Source organism: Talaromyces stipitatus, genomic scaffold (genome assembly GCF_000003125.1).
Source record: "Talaromyces stipitatus ATCC 10500 scf_1105507295527 genomic scaffold, whole genome shotgun sequence".
In the NCBI taxonomy this organism is placed as follows: domain Eukaryota; kingdom Fungi; phylum Ascomycota; class Eurotiomycetes; order Eurotiales; family Trichocomaceae; genus Talaromyces; species Talaromyces stipitatus.
Window position 1 is genome coordinate 3682920 of NW_002990114.1, and position 17538 is coordinate 3700457.

The window sequence follows — 17538 nt, forward strand, 5'->3', positions numbered from 1 at the left end:
CATGACAGTGTCTTAAAAATACTTCACCCACTGAATTTCCTATACTGATTTCATTTCGCTGGCGATCTCCTATGGCGCGCCGCTATGAAATCGAGGAGCTGTTATGGCTTCGCGATTCTCCGCTAGTCACGAAGCCTGATAAATTACCACCAATTGAAGAATGGATGGGGTAGGACAAATAGTTTATGTTTTCTGAAGCAGCAGCTGACCATGATGATATGTAGGCCAATCTCCGATCCGGCGACTCGAAAGCCGAATCATCGTGAGAATCAGACTGATAGCACAACTACACAGCGAAGACCGAGTTTATTTGGAGAGTCTCGGCATATTTCAAGGAACTCGAATTCAGGTATACTTCTTCAGAGCCACTTGAATGTTACGAGACAGTATTGATTTTATTTTAGAGGATATTGTTTTAGGACCTCCGAAGACAGCATTTGCGTCCGCTTCGCGAATTCATGGCAAAAGCAGTTATGACAATACCGAGCGTACTACAAGATACAATGACACTGAAGAAGGTAAAGGCGATCGCTTCACCTTTCGAGACAAACTCTCAAAAGAAAGAGAAGGAGTAGATCTAGACAAGCGCGACGGTAGGTTTGGAGGTCCCAATGGTCGTCGAAATGATCGCGAGGACTGGAACGCCGGCCGACCTCGTCGCACATTTGGTCAAGAAGAAGGTGATCAACGACCGAGGCGCAACGGAGATACGAACAGATGGGAAGCGCGGGATAAACAAGACGAGAATGGCCTGAGCAGAAACCCGAAAGATAAGGATGGTCGATTTGAGAAGGAAGGGCGTTTCGAGAAGGATGGACGTTATATCAAAAAGGATGCACCTCGAGGAAGACACGAGCAAAGCTGGTTCCGAGATGAGGGAGCAGGTGGTGATGGCGTACCACTTGATGAAGAAAAGCCTTTTATGCGAGAGCGGGAATGGAGACGTGACAGACAACTGCCTGATCGTGACTGGAACCGGGGGACTAGAGTAGAACAAGATCCTGAGTGGATGGACTCTACAGACCGGGATGAACCAAAGCAGGCTCATACCCAAGAGGATTTCCAGCGGTGGAAGGAGAGAATGAAAGCAGGCTCGTCCAACCCAGCGCAGACCGAGGAGAAAAGAGATGCTACGCCAGAGCAGGCCAGTCCGGATGTTCGAAAGACAGAGGCGAACCGCTTGGATGGAGAGCTGTTTGCAACCAGTAAGGGTCATTTACCAGTTGATGCGGGCTTTGGGAAGTTCTTTGGAATACTCGGCGAGAATAAACAATCTGCGCCTGAAGCCGTAGCTTCGCCGAATCCTCTTGAATTTGCTAGGAAAGAATCTGCTGCCGCCAAGACAGCAAAATCGTCCAGATTTGCAGGATTGTTCAGTCCGCCGCCAGACACGTTGGCTAAGGCACCGGATCCAGTTCAAGCTATTGCCCATCCTGATCGTCCGGCGTCCACTGATGCTGACCAGGAAGGCTTTCAGCGTATTCTTCAGATGCTTGGAGGCAGCAAGTCACGCAACACAACTCCTCAAGTGGACAGCTCTCAACAGCCTCGTCCACCGTCGTATGTAATGCGTGACCAAGGCCGACCGACACCCCCTCCTGGTTTACCATCCCCGACTAGGAACGCAGTGAATCGACCGGATGAGCTGCTAGCTGGACAAGAAACTACTACTCCTCGGTCTATGCATCCTCCTCCAGGAATGGAAGGTATGCTACCTCGGGACCCGCAGGCACATTTTCAAGATCGCGAGAATCTACTCCGGCTCATGCAGCAGGTGAATGTGTCTTCTCCGACAATGTCGCATGGAAACGCACCGCCACCATCGCATTTGGGTCAGAGCGGTCATCACACTCCTGGTATTTTGAATGTACCCGATCTTCTATCGCGGCCACAGGGTATGCAGAAAGGACCAAGTAATCAGCCATTTTTGGATGATCCTGCAATTGCCAACATGCAGCGACCGGACAAAGAACAGCAAGTGAGAAAACATCCAGTGAATGGTCCCCCGCAGATGCAATACTTTGATGACATTCCTTTCGCTGGTGGTTCGCAAGGTGCGCAAGGACCTACTCCTGGCGCCGGACGAGACCCTCAACTACCTCCTTCTCACATGGGCATTCCACGACCTCCAGGGTTTGGACAAATGCCTCCTGGCCCTCTTCCAGGATGGGCAGGACAAATGCCGCCTCAACAAGGAGCCTTAGGGCCACCACCAGGTATCCCCAACCCGAACAAGGGTATCAATCCAAACTTTATGGGAGGTCCAATGTCAATGCACGGAGGAAACATGCCCCCTCCACCTCTTTCAAATGACAGTCCGCCATTTATTCGCGGCGGCTCTGGAGCAAATTTTGGCCTTCCGCCAGGCATGATGCCTCCACCCGGATACATGAGCATGAACGGCCCTCCTCCTCCACCACCTCCATCCGGTGGATTCATGCCTGGACCACACAATCATGAAGTAATACTCAATAACGGTGGAACTGGCTTTAACGGTGGATCCTCTGGTGGACCACCACCATCTTCCAGACATCTTTTGGAGATGCTTGCTCATGCCAATGGCGGTGATGGACGCGGGGCGATGCTCGGTGGAGGACCAGGACAGTTCCGTTAAATCGGTCGAATTCCTGGTTTACGTATTTATGTATTGACAGAAAGAAGGCATCTCTTATTTATGAGCTGTATGTCGCTTATTCATTACCACCGGCTACGCCTACTCGACCTTTGAACTAGGCAAGGCTTTCATTCATGTATCAATCAGTCTTAACGATGACAATTACAATCCAGTCACTCTTTTATTTGCTGATCCGCTTCTCTGATATTATATTATTTTTACATTTCTTCATTACGTTGTATTGTCATACGGATGAAACCTTCCAAGGTTGCTTTGGACTTGCCTTCTCTTTCTCTATTCAACCTGTTTAACCCCTTTTCTTGTTTCTTCTTCTCTTCTTGAAATATTTCTCATTACTCAAGATATCCACATTTCCTGAACTGCTTTCTTCTTTCTGATTTCTATTCAAACACCGATCAGAAAGCGTAAACAGCGTTCGTTCCTGGCTTGAACTCTGAACCCAACACGTTTCAATTTGATACCATGGATTGGATTGGATTGGACTGATTTATGCTCATCATATTGATACGTTTGTATTGCCATTTATGTATGTAGCAGATATCATTTATTTTCCTGGGTCGTATGTCGGTAGCTAGTCAGTTAGCTAATGGATGAAAGGACGGTTACAAATACGATCATGATTTTGATGCCATTCCTTCTCCTTAATAAATGTATATAAATATACCAATGTAGTTTATCTAGACAAGATGTATAAGTAGGTAGTCCAAGGAAAGAAATCCCTAACACCAGCCGGTCAAAAGCAGAATATAAGTAGAATCGTATAAATACGTAGAATTCCTTCCATAGATACCGCCAACTCATAAGCTTAAGAGAAAATAACACACGCCGATCCCTGGCTTAAACAGACAAATAAAAATCATAGATCATCATGACAAGGAGAAACGTACCACCGGACTCATAGATGGTGGTGGAGGATGTCAAGGTGTGACATGTACAAAATCAGAAAACACATAGGGCAAGGAACAACTTTTTGATACAATCCCAATCCCAATTCCATCCAACCGTTCCAATCCAATTCGATAAAGGGAAGAAGAAGTTGATCGGAAATATGTCAAAAGAGGTATCAAAGAATATCCACCGGGAAAAAAATTGGACATGTATAATCAAAAAAACATACCATATCATGCCATGTGCGTCAAACCATCCAACCAAGCGTAACATACAAAATCAAGCAAAAAGAAAGAAAAGGCATATTGTCATGCCGTCTAATAATACATATGAGAGAGACTCCAGGAGGGAGGATTAAGTGAAATCATTCCAAATCGCATTTAACCATCCAGACGGAGAACCAACTTCAGAATTTGTGATTATGTGCCCTTGCTCGAGTGTGCCGTCGGAGAGAAAAGAGAGTACGTCGTCGCCGCCGAGACTACTGGACCATATAGCCGGGTAGTAATAATCTAGGATTGAGTCTAACATTCCACTGCCGTTGGCTGTTGAGACTGGTGTCGGTGCGTAGCCTAGTGATGTTGATGTTGAGGGTTGTTGTTGAGGAACAGCCGAAGAGCCTGGTGGTGGGAGCATGGGTGGATAAGGTGAATGATTGTTTTGGGTTGCGGCGTTAATTGGCGGTAAGTTTTGAGAGTATGGAGGAGGTGGAGGGCCCTGTTGGTGAGTAGGGAGCCATGGATTGAGCGGTTGTAAGCGATGGGATGTGGATGATGGCTGTTGGTTGGCTTGACCTGCACCGGTCGAATTGAATGCAGTCGGCGATGTTATGGAAGGTAAACTGGGTGAGGCAGTTGAGACGATTGGATGTTGTTGAATTGGTGGGAAGGCATACGATGAAGAAGAGGATTGAGACGGCATTGGTCGAGACGGTAGAGGGAGACTTGGGCGACGATCCATCTCGTTTCTGGAGAGGTCTGCATCGGATGCAGCAGGTGTAAGAGGTAGAGGTGGAAGATTCTTGGAACTGTTGACAGTAACCCAGGAATCGCGTTTTTGCTGTACAATGCCATCCATCGTAGAATCGCCTGATTCACTCTTCACAGCATTGCTGGCTGTCTCACCTCCACGATCTGATACTGCAGTGATTGTTCCTGTACCGTCATCGTCCAAACAGTTTGTGTCTGGTATTTGATCGTCGATGTTTCCAAACTCGAGGAATATCTTTTCCAGGAGCTTAAACTCTTCTAATCCACCTCCTGGACCGCCCTCACGAACTGGTCTCAAGCCCATGGGACTATGAATACTATCACCACTGCGGGACCGTGACTTGAAATCCCTCTTGACCTTCACAAAGTAACTATGCAACCGGTTCAGCGTACGGAACCAGCCAATCGCCAGTCTTAAACGAGGTCGCATATCACGTAGGATATCAAGCGATTTACGTGTCGGTAGCTGAGGCTGGATAGATATTCCGGTAGCGGTAGGTGATAACGCTTGCCTAGGAGACAAGTAACCATCGACATCCATATGGCTGAAATGGGCTGCATAGATTCCCATAAAAGCTGCATTGTAAATCGCAAACCCGACAAGTGGGGTTTCGACTAGAACACCTCGTTCCTGGCAAGCAATAACCAAATCCATCATATTCCTCGCTGCTCGGAATAGTTCTCTGGTACTTTCCCGCCAGAATCCGTCTGGCACAGCGTACTGCTCACGAGGAAATGTGGGCTCATCTAACGGGCCGACCGGCTCATTGCAACGAAGAGGCAGAAACGGCAGATAAGCTCGATGCAAGACGATCAAAGACAAAAAGTAGACCACGTGCATGACCATATAAGCGGATAAAGAATTCTCATTCTGACTATGTCCGTCTGTACTTCGCTGCGAGTACTGCAATTTTCGTGGCAGGTTCTCCTGAAATTCGGCGAGTTTGCTTCTTAGCTTGGAAAAGCTGGATTCCGGTTGCCATGGACCGTATGTTTCATTCTGTCGACCTCCAGCACACGACCATTTGGCAATACTGCCCCATATCCGAATGACTCGAATAACACGACTTAAAAGAGACTCTTGCGCACCGACTTCCCAGCGATCGATATCGTGATCACCATCGATTCGTTTAGAAACTGGCGACCAAGCTTTGGAGTCTGTCGAGCCGTTCCGCAAATTATCTTCACCATACGGTACACTCTGTCGCAAACTCGGAATTTGTGCACCGGGACCGTCAAAACTCGAAGCTCGTCGATCCGGGCTATCAGACAACTTGGACGTGCGTACCCGTTCGCCAAAAGCAAAAGCGTCGTCGCTCGGTAGCTGGATATCTAGATCCCGCACTTTTACCATTCGAGGTCGATGCTTGCCGCTGCTGAGACATCGATCCATAATAAAACAAGCCCAAAAGGTCCTTCGTTTTGTTTCTTGCACAATCACGTCGTCGGAACTTTGTTCCAGCTGTTCTTTTTGGCGTACAATTCCAAAATGGTCGGCTTCTACTTTGAGAGCTGCGTAGCGGTTTGCTTCACCGCGGTTGGTGGAAGATAAGGAATCGTTTTCCAGTTCGTAGGACAGGCCCATGGCCTGTGCGAGTCGAATTGCGATACCGACATAGAGCCAGGCGCTCTTGCCTCGGCACATTCCCCATTCGTGTAGAGCCAGCATCAGTAACGCCTGTACATGGACTAAATCTGCGGTCATCAAACCCATACCATCCGGGCCGGCGAGACGGGATCGCAGGGCTGATGCGTAGAACTCCGAGGCGGCGGAAGGGTTGGACGGGTTGCCGGATGATGCCGGAGAATGGTAGGCCACCAGTTGGGGGTGAAAGCGAGCGGTTAAGGTCAAGACGCCCAACAAGATCAAAGGGGGCAGTTGCGTCCTTGGAGGCGGACTGTGCGGATGGTGGTCGGAATGGTTTGATTGAGCATCTGATTGAGATGCCGAATACTGGCCAGTCTGATTCTTCAAAATAGTCGAATCAATGAACGGCAGGATGGTGGCGAACTGCGTCTGAAACGATTTGGACAAGGCCTCCCATACTTTGGGAGAGAGGATTGACGAGTCGAGGACGTCGACCAGATTCTTACCGGCGTCTTTACCCGCGGCACCAGAAGCACCTCCCGCGACTTTCCTCGACCGATGACGCTTTGGATTATCCCAGTCAGCGCCGTTTCGCTCATCACCGTCAATGGTCGCGGCAATGTCACGTTTTGCACCTCCTCCACCGACGGCGGGGGTGGGATAGACGCATTCCCGGTGAGAGGCTTCGCAAGCACGACATGTGGTGTCGATTCCGGCATTGACGCACTTGATCTTACTTCGGCGGCACCGAGAGCAGGCGATGCTGGAGCGCATTTCAGGAAGTTCTGGGGTGTTGGTGCCTTCGTTTCCTAGTAATGAAAGACATTCACGATGTTAATTAGAAGTTATGTTGAGTGAATGTTATCAGTGTCAACTACTTGTCGCCTGAGATGGATCCGGGGAAGGTACACCCAGTGACGCCCCAGTGTCATACACACTAGCGAAAAGCGACGAGATAAGCTGAGTCAATAATATGATACGTAGATCATTGATCAAAGTCGTCAAGTCAGCAGTGAAGACTGAGAGGCAAAAGAGCGAAAAGGAACTAAAAGCGCCCAAGTTGGGATTCTGTGGAGGAATGCTTGGGTTTTTGTTTAGTCCACGGGGCAGAGTGGGTTCCCCGGTTTTTCCTTGAATTATTTCGCGGAGATACGCCCGACGTAATTTACACTAAGTGCCTGTATTTTGACTGCGTATCTTCCGTATTTTCGGGCTGTCTCTGCACCCGGGATTCGGCGGAATATTACCTACCATACCGACAGCCGATTACTTACTTAGAGCCTGCCAGGATTATTGCAATACATAATAAATAAATAAATGCAAGGGAGTCATCGATCGACAGCCCTCAGAACGTGCACGTCGCCAACTCGTATTCTCTTTTCTTTTTCGCTGATGTGTTGGCTGAACAAAAAAGAAAAAAAACTTCCTCTTCCCGGTGGCACTCTTGGCTTAATCTAAGGCAGGTCGTACGACGGGTACGTGTGCTAGTATGCGACCGGGCGAGTGCAGACTCTGTCAATAACCGAGAAGTCTTCTCTACAGGACGCTGCACTGGTTAGGCAGTTAGCCGAAGGCATCCCGCGGTGGCTTGGACGTTGGAACTCAGAACAGGGTATCGTTCGACTTTATAACATGTTGTCTCCTTTGCTCCGACTTTTCAAACGCCTTCATGATTATCAGGAATAAGTCGGACCAGAATGAATCTGCCTGCCTGATGGATCGGCACCGTCCCGAACAAAAAAAGAAACCGAGAAGAGCACACGAGTCATTCTATACGTAACCCTTCGATAAGTTAGCGGCCATGCTAACACAATGCTAGGAGTATGTCAGATGACTTGATGTAATAATAGCTGACTGGCATTAAGCTGACTCCGTACATGTGCCCCAGAATCCGAGAACGCAAGTCCGAGGGCCGGGGAAGACAGCCTAACGAGCAAGGCTAGCCCCATTGCCGGGCTGGTCTCCGGGATCTGTGCTCTCTGCCTGTCTGTCTTGATTCGGGTCGTGGCAAATACAGAGAGTATTGTACTACGACCAAGCGAATGAGCCTGACCCATAAGGTTCTCGGGGAGAGTACTCCGATGGAGAAGGTGTGGAACTGTGAACATGTGAATTCGGAGAGAAAAGACAAATGACAGTGTAACTCTTGCATACTGCCATACAGTCAGTCATAAACACCATCCCGATAATGCGCCGACCCATCCACTTTGATATAAACTGGGTGTAACTCCATCTTCTTTCTATAGAGGAAGAAGAAGAAGACACCCCACAGATTCTCCAGCCAACCAGACACACACCGGCTAAACCCATCAATTTCCGTAAATTACCTAGATTCTTTTTCTTACGGAGTTCTCCGCCATGTGAGGATAAATACCTGGGATATCCAAATTAGCCAACCAATAGAGTCGGCCATTGTTTTACCCGAGAATTTATTAACATGGGCTTAACCGATCCCGATGTTCTGACAGATGATAATGGGTTGATTACTAATTACATACTCGGTACACCATGTGTGAATACATCCATGTCAAGAGTCGAAAAAGAATAGAAGAGTACAGAGCCAAAAAAAAAATAGTCTCTCCGTGGAGTTTTTCTTGCATTTGACTTGCGTTTTTGGGTACCGAACGTCGCCGATGGGCTAGCCGACGGACCGACTGGGACAAAGCCGGCTCGATTTTACCATTATTACACTCATTACATTCCCAATACGCTCTACAATAGACATTAGTATGGAATAGTATGGTGTATGTATTGTAATATTGTATTACAAATACTCCAAATACGTAAAAACACATTCGAGGAACCTTTCAAACCCCGCAATTCTGGATTCCTATTACGTATCGTAATACTTCGGTGGAGGACAAATCTTTCTTCATCATCGGAAAGGGAAGGTAGAATTGAAGAATGTGATTTAGAGTCAGATAAGGGAGGTTTAGGGAAGTCTAGAGTCGACATGCATGTACACTGACAAGGATTCGAAAAAAGTCGGGGTAATGTATCTAGTTTACCCCGCAAATTTATTGTGCATGGCCTATCTGGTTCGGTTGGGATAGGGATTGATTTGTTGAGTACTACTCACTGCTGATTACTGAAATGAGTGTTGATCAGCGCTGAATGTCTTATATTCTGTGATGTATCGAACTGTATCGAAATGCTTGGGTTTAGGTAGGGGAATGGCGGTCTGGGGTCATTCACGAGGGTTGTGTATTCGGCAGTGTGTCACGTGTCACTCATGCCCTAGTTTACATCCAGACTTACTATTCCCTGCCGCTGTATCTTGTTGATAATGGTTCTTAGATGACATCCTCGATATTATTTATTGATCCATGTTATATCATCAAGTTCTGGCGCACGACAAGGGTCCTATTACCAGGATGTCACGCTACAAGGCTGAGATACGTATCAGGTTGTGATCTTTGACCATGTAAGTTGATGGAGATTATGACAATAAGCTCGGGGTTTCCAAGCCTAAGCTATCCAGTCATAGGTTTAAAGGAAAATAGATTCCAGTGTAATAATAGAACTCATCTCTTCGACTGCACAACAACTATACTTGTATACACTCGACCTAACTATATATACATGACATCGTCCGGATTGTGAGAGATGACTTCCACCCTGGACGTCCGGGAATGCAATTAAAAACTACCAACCCAGGTATTATAGTTGGTACACCCATTCGCCAACGAAGTCGACGCTGTAATCTCCGCCCCAGTATTACTCTTGACCGTCGCACCATTCCTCACAACACTAAACTTAACCACACCAGTCTGGCCGTTAAAATCCTGATTCCAATGATTTATTCCCGCTACACCATCATATGACACCGCCGGATTATTGCCAATCTGCACTTGAACCGTAGCAGGGGAGGTCAACAAAGCGCTGAAAAAGACCTTGTCCTGCACGACGGAGTTAACATCGACGACTGTTTGACCCTGATCAGGATTGTTGCCGAGAACACCGCATTCGCTACCTCCTGCGGCGGGCGCGAGACGGTACCAGTATTGCATTTGGTCGCGAGAGATGTCGAACTTGTCACCTTTGAAAGTCGCGATGTAGTAAGGGAGGAAGTCACGGAAACTTTCGTGCGGCATGTTGTCGACGTATACGGATGAACCGCTGGGGACTTCGTTGTCGGTTACAAAGGGTCCGATGTACGATGCTTCACCCCAGTCGTTCCATGTAACGACCCTGTTTTGCGCCTATCAGTAATATTCAACAACTTTGCGAGGAAGAGGAAGACGTACTGGACGAATTGAGGGTCAACTGTCATGACTTGATTCCACCGATCGGCCCAGAGATCATCACCACGCCAGACCCAGTCGGTGCCTCCGCTTGCACTGTGGAAGAACCATGGAGAAACACCCATCATGTACGTCTTTTCTGAACCGATGGCGTTGACCCATGCAAGGTCGTGGTCGGCAGTCATATCAGAGGCACCGTTGGGCCACATGTCCCAGCTGACTATCACCTGTTAGCTGACCTCACCACCTTTTCGGCAGAAAGGACATACAGAATCCATCAATATTATCGAGATGCGCCCCGATCCCCGTAGGCCCCAAACTAGTCCAATCCGGCACAAAATAAACATCAACCGCCCCCCGAACCGCACCCCCAGGAGCCCAATCATCAATATTCCCGGTCCCCTCAAAAGTAGACACAAACGGCCTATTGGAATAATGCAAATAACAATCTGAACTCGAATAATTCTGCAAAATCGATACAACCTCCGAAGCAGGCCAGGGCTGACCACCGCCTAGATAATCAAATGCAACGAATAGTTTGAATCCATTGGCGAGTGATTCGCAGGCTGCGAATGCGTTTGCGATTTGTTTAGGGACATTGCTGTCGGGAAACCCGCCGTTGAGAGCGAAGGCGTCTAAACCAGCGGCGTGGGCGAGTTTGATGTCGTTTTCCCAGGTTGATTGAGTATGGGCTGCGGTATCGCCGACGACGACGTGCGCAAAGGCGAGCTTTTGGGCGGTAGTTAGGCGCGTGAAGCTGCTTGTCGCAGCGACTGCTGATAGGAAAAGGGATGTGGTTCGCTTCATTTTGGGCCACTATTATAGGGGTGTAGTTGAGTCTGATACCGTGAGTTGAGGCAGATTGGATGGTCAGGATATAAACCACGTTTTATACGTCTACCAGCACTATCTAACTAATTATAACCAACCGGCTGAAGCAACTGTTGGTTTAATAAACATTGCACTTTAGTAAGTGGGTAGTATACGAAAGTCAGCAACACGAGAAACAAGTCTCCAACACCAGACCTTATTTCCACCTATATTAAACGCCATTACCAAATCCTTGTCGGAAACGGGGTAGCAGGGTGGTATTACTGTATATCCAATGCTTTTGTTCTTGGTCAAATCTGGCACACCATTAATAATTTCAAAGTGGCATCGAACAAAGGGTCCTTTTATGAGCATGTCATACGGGCCGTGTTAGAGATCCTAGCTAGTAGGCATACTCTAACTCTAAAGAGAGGAAAAATATATCTTGCCAGTTGGCATTGGCTGATATTATCATGTTTTATTAGTCGAGGCTCGACACTTGAGTCCAGGGTATGATCATTGATATCCACAAAGTTAGCCTCAATAAGAAATCCGCTCTTCGACAACTTGGTCATCGATATCCACATGTTGGTTGTTAACTTGTTAAAGGTCACAATTAAGTGTGTTTCAGTCCAGGGCCACAATTCATCAACAATCCATATCCACTTGTTGGTTTAAGCGACGTCAATGTTTCAGTGAAGGACAAGCCCGAACAGTTTGGCGTTGGTGTGTTCTCGCTCTTGTGTGATTTTCTTCTCTCTGAATGTCTGTTTTACTCGTTCTAAGAAGAAAAGTCTATAAACCCAGCCCAAATATTATATTAGAATTCGTCAAACATACAATTCCGAAACATGAGGTTCGGAAACTCGGCATGAACATGTATCATCTACAGTACTTTGGCCCCAATCTCCAGTTGATCCTTAAACTAAACTATTCCGCTTCAGTGATACACCAGATAGAAATACTGTACTAATTCGCAATGTCTGTACAGATTTGGCAGCGACTCTTGAAAGTTAGTTGACACTAACAATCGTCAAACAAGCCCTAATCCGAGTCGAGACTCGAAACGCCGGGAAAAAAAGTTGAAGACACTATAAATAGAGTGGAACTAAAGTTAGCAGAAGCTCAGTATCTGAGATTGGTTAGATACGTATCATTATTCGGCGATATTTGCAGCGCTATATAGCTTGTAATCATACTGTCGACACAGTGTAGGATTCCAAAGTTTTGATGGGCCAAATGTGTTTATTCAAACCGACACTGGTGCAATGCAACCTTGTCACTACCATCCGAGTAAAATCAGTATGAAAATTGATTAGACTTCTTCGCGCTCTGTATGGTTAGCTGTTCACTATATACTTCTCCCCGTTTTTAGTTAATTGCATGCATGCTTGTGTAAGCATATACGCAGCGTCGGAGGCTCATGTGGACATGATCAGTCAACGAATTTTTCGAGAAATTCTAAAATCAGAATGTGTTAAGAATGGCCCCTATCAACATGACTGCGCATGTCATGCTAGATCTCCATTTCCAAATTGAGAACTTATAGTCTACTCAGGTATGCTTAAAAAGATAAGGTTATTTGTCAGAACTATCAGCTTAGGGTTAGTTCTATTTATGGGTCTGCAGTATGCAACCAGTGAGTACCATGCATGCAGCGCTTATGTCGATAGGGTGTTCATCAAATATTACCACATACTACTGTACCGAGACCCGGACCATGCCATGCCATTCGATTTACAATTCCGGCTTCGTTAATACTGACGATTACATATATGGTCCGAAATCAACCTCGAGAATCCATAGATAGTATTCATATCTTCTAGCTTTACACTTCGTCCACTCATATCAGCTTAATTCTCATTTCTCAGCCAGCTTTGCTTCATCTTTAGCATTGAAGCCGGCGTTTGTGAGTAACTTCCCTCCTAGGCTGACTGGTTTGGCTGCTACATAGATAATCAGCATATTGGTTACGATAGCTACGAGGAAATATTTACCTGTCAAGACAAAGTAGATTCGAGCGGGTTTATCGCTCTTGTTCTCCCATCCATGCATTGTGCCGCGTTGGACGCAGACATCACCTCTTCTCATGGTGAGTTCGACTCCGTTGTCGAGATAGCTGCGACTAGTTAATAGGTATGTTCTTCTGAGTACTTTCTCAACCGCTAGTAATATTTCCAGCTTAAAATGCCACTATCGAGAATGGCTCAGATAGGAACAGTTTCTTACCAACTCATTTCCCCCTCAAATATAATCCCAAAATCTAACGACACCGTCCGATGAAATCGCTACTCAAACCCCATCTGTCAGTTACCTTTCCATTCAGCCATTTACTCGTGCCTACCAAGTAGGTAAACTTTGAATGTAACGCACAGTCTTAGTCTTTGGCGGAAAATCAACCACTCTCACTACAACCCCGTTCTCATTTGACAACGACCGTTGAGGCTGCAGAATCGGATCCTCCCATTCCCCGTTAAGATCTGCGGGAAATTCGTACGTCTGATACAAAAACCCAAAGTCGCAGTCAAATGGTGTCGGGACCATGGGGATCTGTTTGTCGTCGACGTAGATTGAGTTGCCTTGGGAGTCGTGGCCGGTGACCACGCGTCGGGGGTTGGGGAACATTGGAGCCATTTTGTATCTGTTTTGTGAGAGGTGTGAACTGGGTATGTTGATTTACGGTTTTTGGAGGGCTGGATTATTTATAATGTTTTCCAAGGTGGGTAATTGATTTCAGCTGAGATGGATACTCTTCTTTCCTAGGCTCAGCGGCCCAATAGAATCAGTGCCTTGCCTGATTTCAAACATGCGGGTAGAATTAAAGCATGTCACAATGCACGATCAGTAATCGTCTTGTTGAACGTCGTACAGACGAGCGGGCCGGGGAAGGGTAAAGTACGTACGTATAATGCTGTGCCTCACTCGCCCAGTTCCTGAATCACTCCGCTTTTTGCTTGAAGCTGCTTCCTAACTGGAGATCGGAAAAATGGTTTGCATTGGGCATTATCCATGTTAAAGTTCCAAGAATTCCGAAAACCAAATCTATGTGGTTCTGGGTAGATATGCTCTTGAGGTTCATCTATAAAATCGACGCCATGCACGATGGCAGGATTTCACGCTAGGGAAAATGATGGCAGTACATAAATGTCATATCTCTAATCCGCCCGTGCATCTTACTGATAACTAAAACATCTCTTGAAATTGGAAAGAAATCGATCTCGCGGGGCATTTTTCTTCAGCTTTCCGTTTCACGTAAAACAACCCGGGATGCCCCAACCTCGCGTCTCCGAAAGCCTGAACAGATTCAAACCCTGAATGAACCCACATAAGCATGGATATACATGTCAAGCTTCTTCATTCCTCGGCGTCAGATAGACCTTCAACGGCGGTTTTTTCCACGTCAGATAGTTCCTCTGCTGGATCCAATCATGACTCTCATCTGCAAGCGTCATATCAAAGTTGAATATGATAAGGGCCAGGATCAGCCGTATTTCACTATATGCGAGACTATTAAACTATAAGTGTTTGATTTAGATTTCTCATATTCTCATCAGGGCGCATACTTCCTTCCAAGACAATTTCTCGGACCAAGATGGAAAGGTTGAAAAGCCTCTCGCTGATCATTTGAGAATCGTGAATCCCCTAAAAATCGTTCGGGATGATATGTATCCGGATCTGTAAAGTACTCTTCACGTCGATACATTGCCCAATGATGGATAGAGGCATAGGTCTATATCATGCCACATCAACAATAAGTATTTCAGCCGCGCGATGCGACTATCAAACTTACATTTTCTGGAATATACTCTCCCAGGATCCTAGCTCCACCCTTTGGACAAACTCGTGGGGGCCCGTTTGCAACTGGAGGATACATGCGCAGGGCTTCGTCGAGACAGGCTAGCATATAAGGAAGGCTGTTGACACTGATCAAGTTGATGTCTTCTCGACTGTGGAATGTTGAACGGACTTCGTCTTTCAGCTTCTCGTAGGCTTTCGCGTCTTGCAATATTAGATATGTTACGCCACTCAGTAAAGTCGCTGTTGTCTCCGAGCCTCCGATGATTAAGATCTCGGCGTTGGAGACGAGGTGTTCTATATCGAGATTCTATGGTAGGTATTAGATGGAACGCGAATGGCGTCTGAGTACTTACCAGTTCATCTTTCTTCTTCAATAATCCTTCAATAAGATCTGGCCGCTCCTCAGTAACAGCCATTCGACGACGCATCTTGGCCTCGGTGAGTTTCTTGTGCTTCTCGTAAGCGTCTCGAGCAGATCTGGGAACAAGCGCTAAAAGACCCCTTTTCAGCCACGGATAAAACGAGAGAGCCTGTAATATGGAGCCTATATATGCTAGATCAAAGATAGATTCGATCCAATTATCATAATGTGAACCTTGTAAACATCCGAAAGGCTCTCCAAATGCCAGATCCCCGATAATATCAAAAGTGGTGAAATTGTACCAATCCGAAAGAACGATAGGACTGCCCTCCAAACTATTACTCTGTTGGCGTAACTTGTCAACTAGTAGATCGACATATTTCCGAATGATGGGCTCTTGATCTCTCATGCTCTTCTCCGAAAACCCATGGGCCATTTGTCGACGTAAACTCCTATGTCGCTCTTGTTCCTCGTTGACGATGTGAGGAGGCTCTTCAATGGGACGATAGTACCAGCTAGCTTTACTCATTTCTGCTTCACCGTTCTTGTGGCCCATGATATCCTTCCAGGCGTCAGGGTGAGAGAAGGCAAGTTCATCGGGGGCAATGCGGACAATGTCCCCGTAACGTTGATGAAGTGTTAGCATGTCAAAGACGAGAGTCCCGTTTATCTGACAATAGAAATATGGAAGTCGGGAAATGGCGTGTGAGATTGGGCCGGGGAATCGGCTCAATGGGTGAAAGTAGACATTATAGATAGCTTGAGCGATGGGATAAAGTATTGCCTGTCTTTTGTTAGCAGAACTGCTACACTGCACAATAGAGGGACTTACCATGGATATCGCGAGAAGAAATGCGAGTTTTGCATCTAGCAAATTGATTTGGTCAAGCATTGCGTGTTGTTCCTTTTGCTTTATATCACTTGGTCTTGTAAGGCAAACAGGTAGTCAATGAGGATTCCAGAAACTTTTACATGTACACTGTGTGCGACCTCGAGGTCACTATTCTATCGATATCGAGGAATCAGATTAGCACGGCCCCGCATTGTAGCAACAAGGACTGAATCTGATTTTCTGTTCTCGTTGTGACTGATATCCGGCGTACAAAGAAGCAAGTCCGAACACGGACAGGGAGCTTAAGCTCTAATTCGCAACCAACTCTGCAAGCTGAGACCAGCAATGAACAAACAAAGAATTCAGTATAAGGAGTATAGTCGAGAAGATTTGATGGGTAAATTTATTCAGAAAATCGTGAGCAAGGTAGAAGATGTTGACGTGTAACCTTATAATCTTCCGACCTCCTGTTTCATATGTGGTGGTTTGTTACATGTGAAGCAGATTTCGGAATTTCCATAGTGAGCTGTGTGTAGTACACATCTAATACTCCCTCCGCGATTATGACAATTTTTCTCTTTTCAAGTTTGATGTCTATTTACGCCATGTGCTTGATTTTGGCCGAGACATGGGGTGGTATCTTCTTTGTTCTTGGGTATTAGACAAGTAAGAGTATCCATTGTCAATTCATTGTTCTAAATCGTTATTACAGGGAGCATGAATCTCAATCATGCAGATGATATGACTCATGTCCCCCCACCCAAGTTGTATGTAGTCGCGCTGCTTATGACACACTAGCGACCTTGATCATGTTCTCCGTCAACCAGACTCAGTCCGAATCTGCGCATATAATGCATGCAGAACAACTCTCTTGGGAAAACATGATACTGCTACAAATAATTGACTCCGCTGTGATGCAACTTTACCAGGACTTCGGAGCTAAACTTCAGAGAAAAGTGTGTGGTTCTATAGCTGATTAGAGTTGAGTATACATTCAGACAAGACAAGTAACTATATAGTTATAGTACAGTACTGAAAAGGTATGCACCGAATTAGGTATCTACCCAGGTAGACAAGCGTTATTCATTTGACCATAAAACCGTATGCCTGATGAACATCCTTTAGAAACGCAATAGCATCGCTAAACGCTTTCGTTCGAGTATTGGCATCAATAGCAAAAGACGGCACTACATTGATCAACTGTCAGCAGACTTCTCATAAGAAAAAGAATAGGGAGTAATCGTACTTTCCAACCACCCGTGAATCTGTCCTTCATATACATCAGTCCGTACGAAAATAGCCGATCCATTTGGTCTATCAGCCGTCTCAGATAGCTGTTTAAAGCGATTGATTGCTTTAGCCTCTGTCTGCAGTCTTCCTGTCATAGTCATCG

General features: G+C 46.3%; 6 protein-coding genes across 6 annotated transcripts; 1 reads left to right on the forward strand and 5 right to left on the reverse strand.

The window, feature by feature from the left end:
• Positions 1 to 71: 71 nt before the first annotated feature.
• TSTA_093840 (uncharacterized protein) lies at positions 72 to 2614 on the forward strand (the record flags this gene model as incomplete). The annotated part of the gene is made up of 3 exons (XM_002479056.1): positions 72 to 169; positions 225 to 349; positions 405 to 2614. The coding sequence occupies 3 exons, from the start codon at positions 72 to 74 to the stop codon at positions 2612 to 2614; spliced, it is 2433 nt and encodes an 810-aa protein (XP_002479101.1).
• A 1263-nt stretch (positions 2615 to 3877) lies between these two features.
• On the reverse strand, positions 3878 to 6874 carry TSTA_093850 (C6 transcription factor, putative; the record flags this gene model as incomplete). The annotated part of the gene is made up of 1 exon (XM_002479057.1): positions 3878 to 6874. The coding sequence occupies one exon, from the start codon at positions 6872 to 6874 to the stop codon at positions 3878 to 3880; it is 2997 nt and encodes a 998-aa protein (XP_002479102.1).
• A 2864-nt stretch (positions 6875 to 9738) lies between these two features.
• TSTA_093860 (glucan endo-1,3-alpha-glucosidase agn1 precursor, putative) lies at positions 9739 to 11151 on the reverse strand (the record flags this gene model as incomplete). Its single annotated transcript, XM_002479058.1, has 3 exons — positions 9739 to 10291; positions 10348 to 10564; positions 10614 to 11151. 3 exons carry the CDS (start codon positions 11149 to 11151, stop codon positions 9739 to 9741), a joined length of 1308 nt encoding a protein of 435 aa, XP_002479103.1.
• A 1863-nt stretch (positions 11152 to 13014) lies between these two features.
• Positions 13015 to 13698, reverse strand: TSTA_093870 (uncharacterized protein; the record flags this gene model as incomplete). The annotated part of the gene is made up of 3 exons (XM_002479059.1): positions 13015 to 13273; positions 13384 to 13442; positions 13528 to 13698. The coding sequence occupies 3 exons, from the start codon at positions 13696 to 13698 to the stop codon at positions 13015 to 13017; spliced, it is 489 nt and encodes a 162-aa protein (XP_002479104.1).
• An 800-nt stretch (positions 13699 to 14498) lies between these two features.
• TSTA_093880 (cytochrome P450 monooxygenase, putative) lies at positions 14499 to 16205 on the reverse strand (the record flags this gene model as incomplete). Its single annotated transcript, XM_002479060.1, has 5 exons — positions 14499 to 14661; positions 14718 to 14884; positions 14945 to 15259; positions 15306 to 16097; positions 16146 to 16205. 5 exons carry the CDS (start codon positions 16203 to 16205, stop codon positions 14499 to 14501), a joined length of 1497 nt encoding a protein of 498 aa, XP_002479105.1.
• A 1023-nt stretch (positions 16206 to 17228) lies between these two features.
• TSTA_093890 (uncharacterized protein) lies at positions 17229 to 17536 on the reverse strand (the record flags this gene model as incomplete). Its single annotated transcript, XM_002479061.1, has 2 exons — positions 17229 to 17332; positions 17392 to 17536. The coding sequence occupies 2 exons, from the start codon at positions 17534 to 17536 to the stop codon at positions 17229 to 17231; spliced, it is 249 nt and encodes an 82-aa protein (XP_002479106.1).
• Positions 17537 to 17538: the final 2 nt, after the last annotated feature.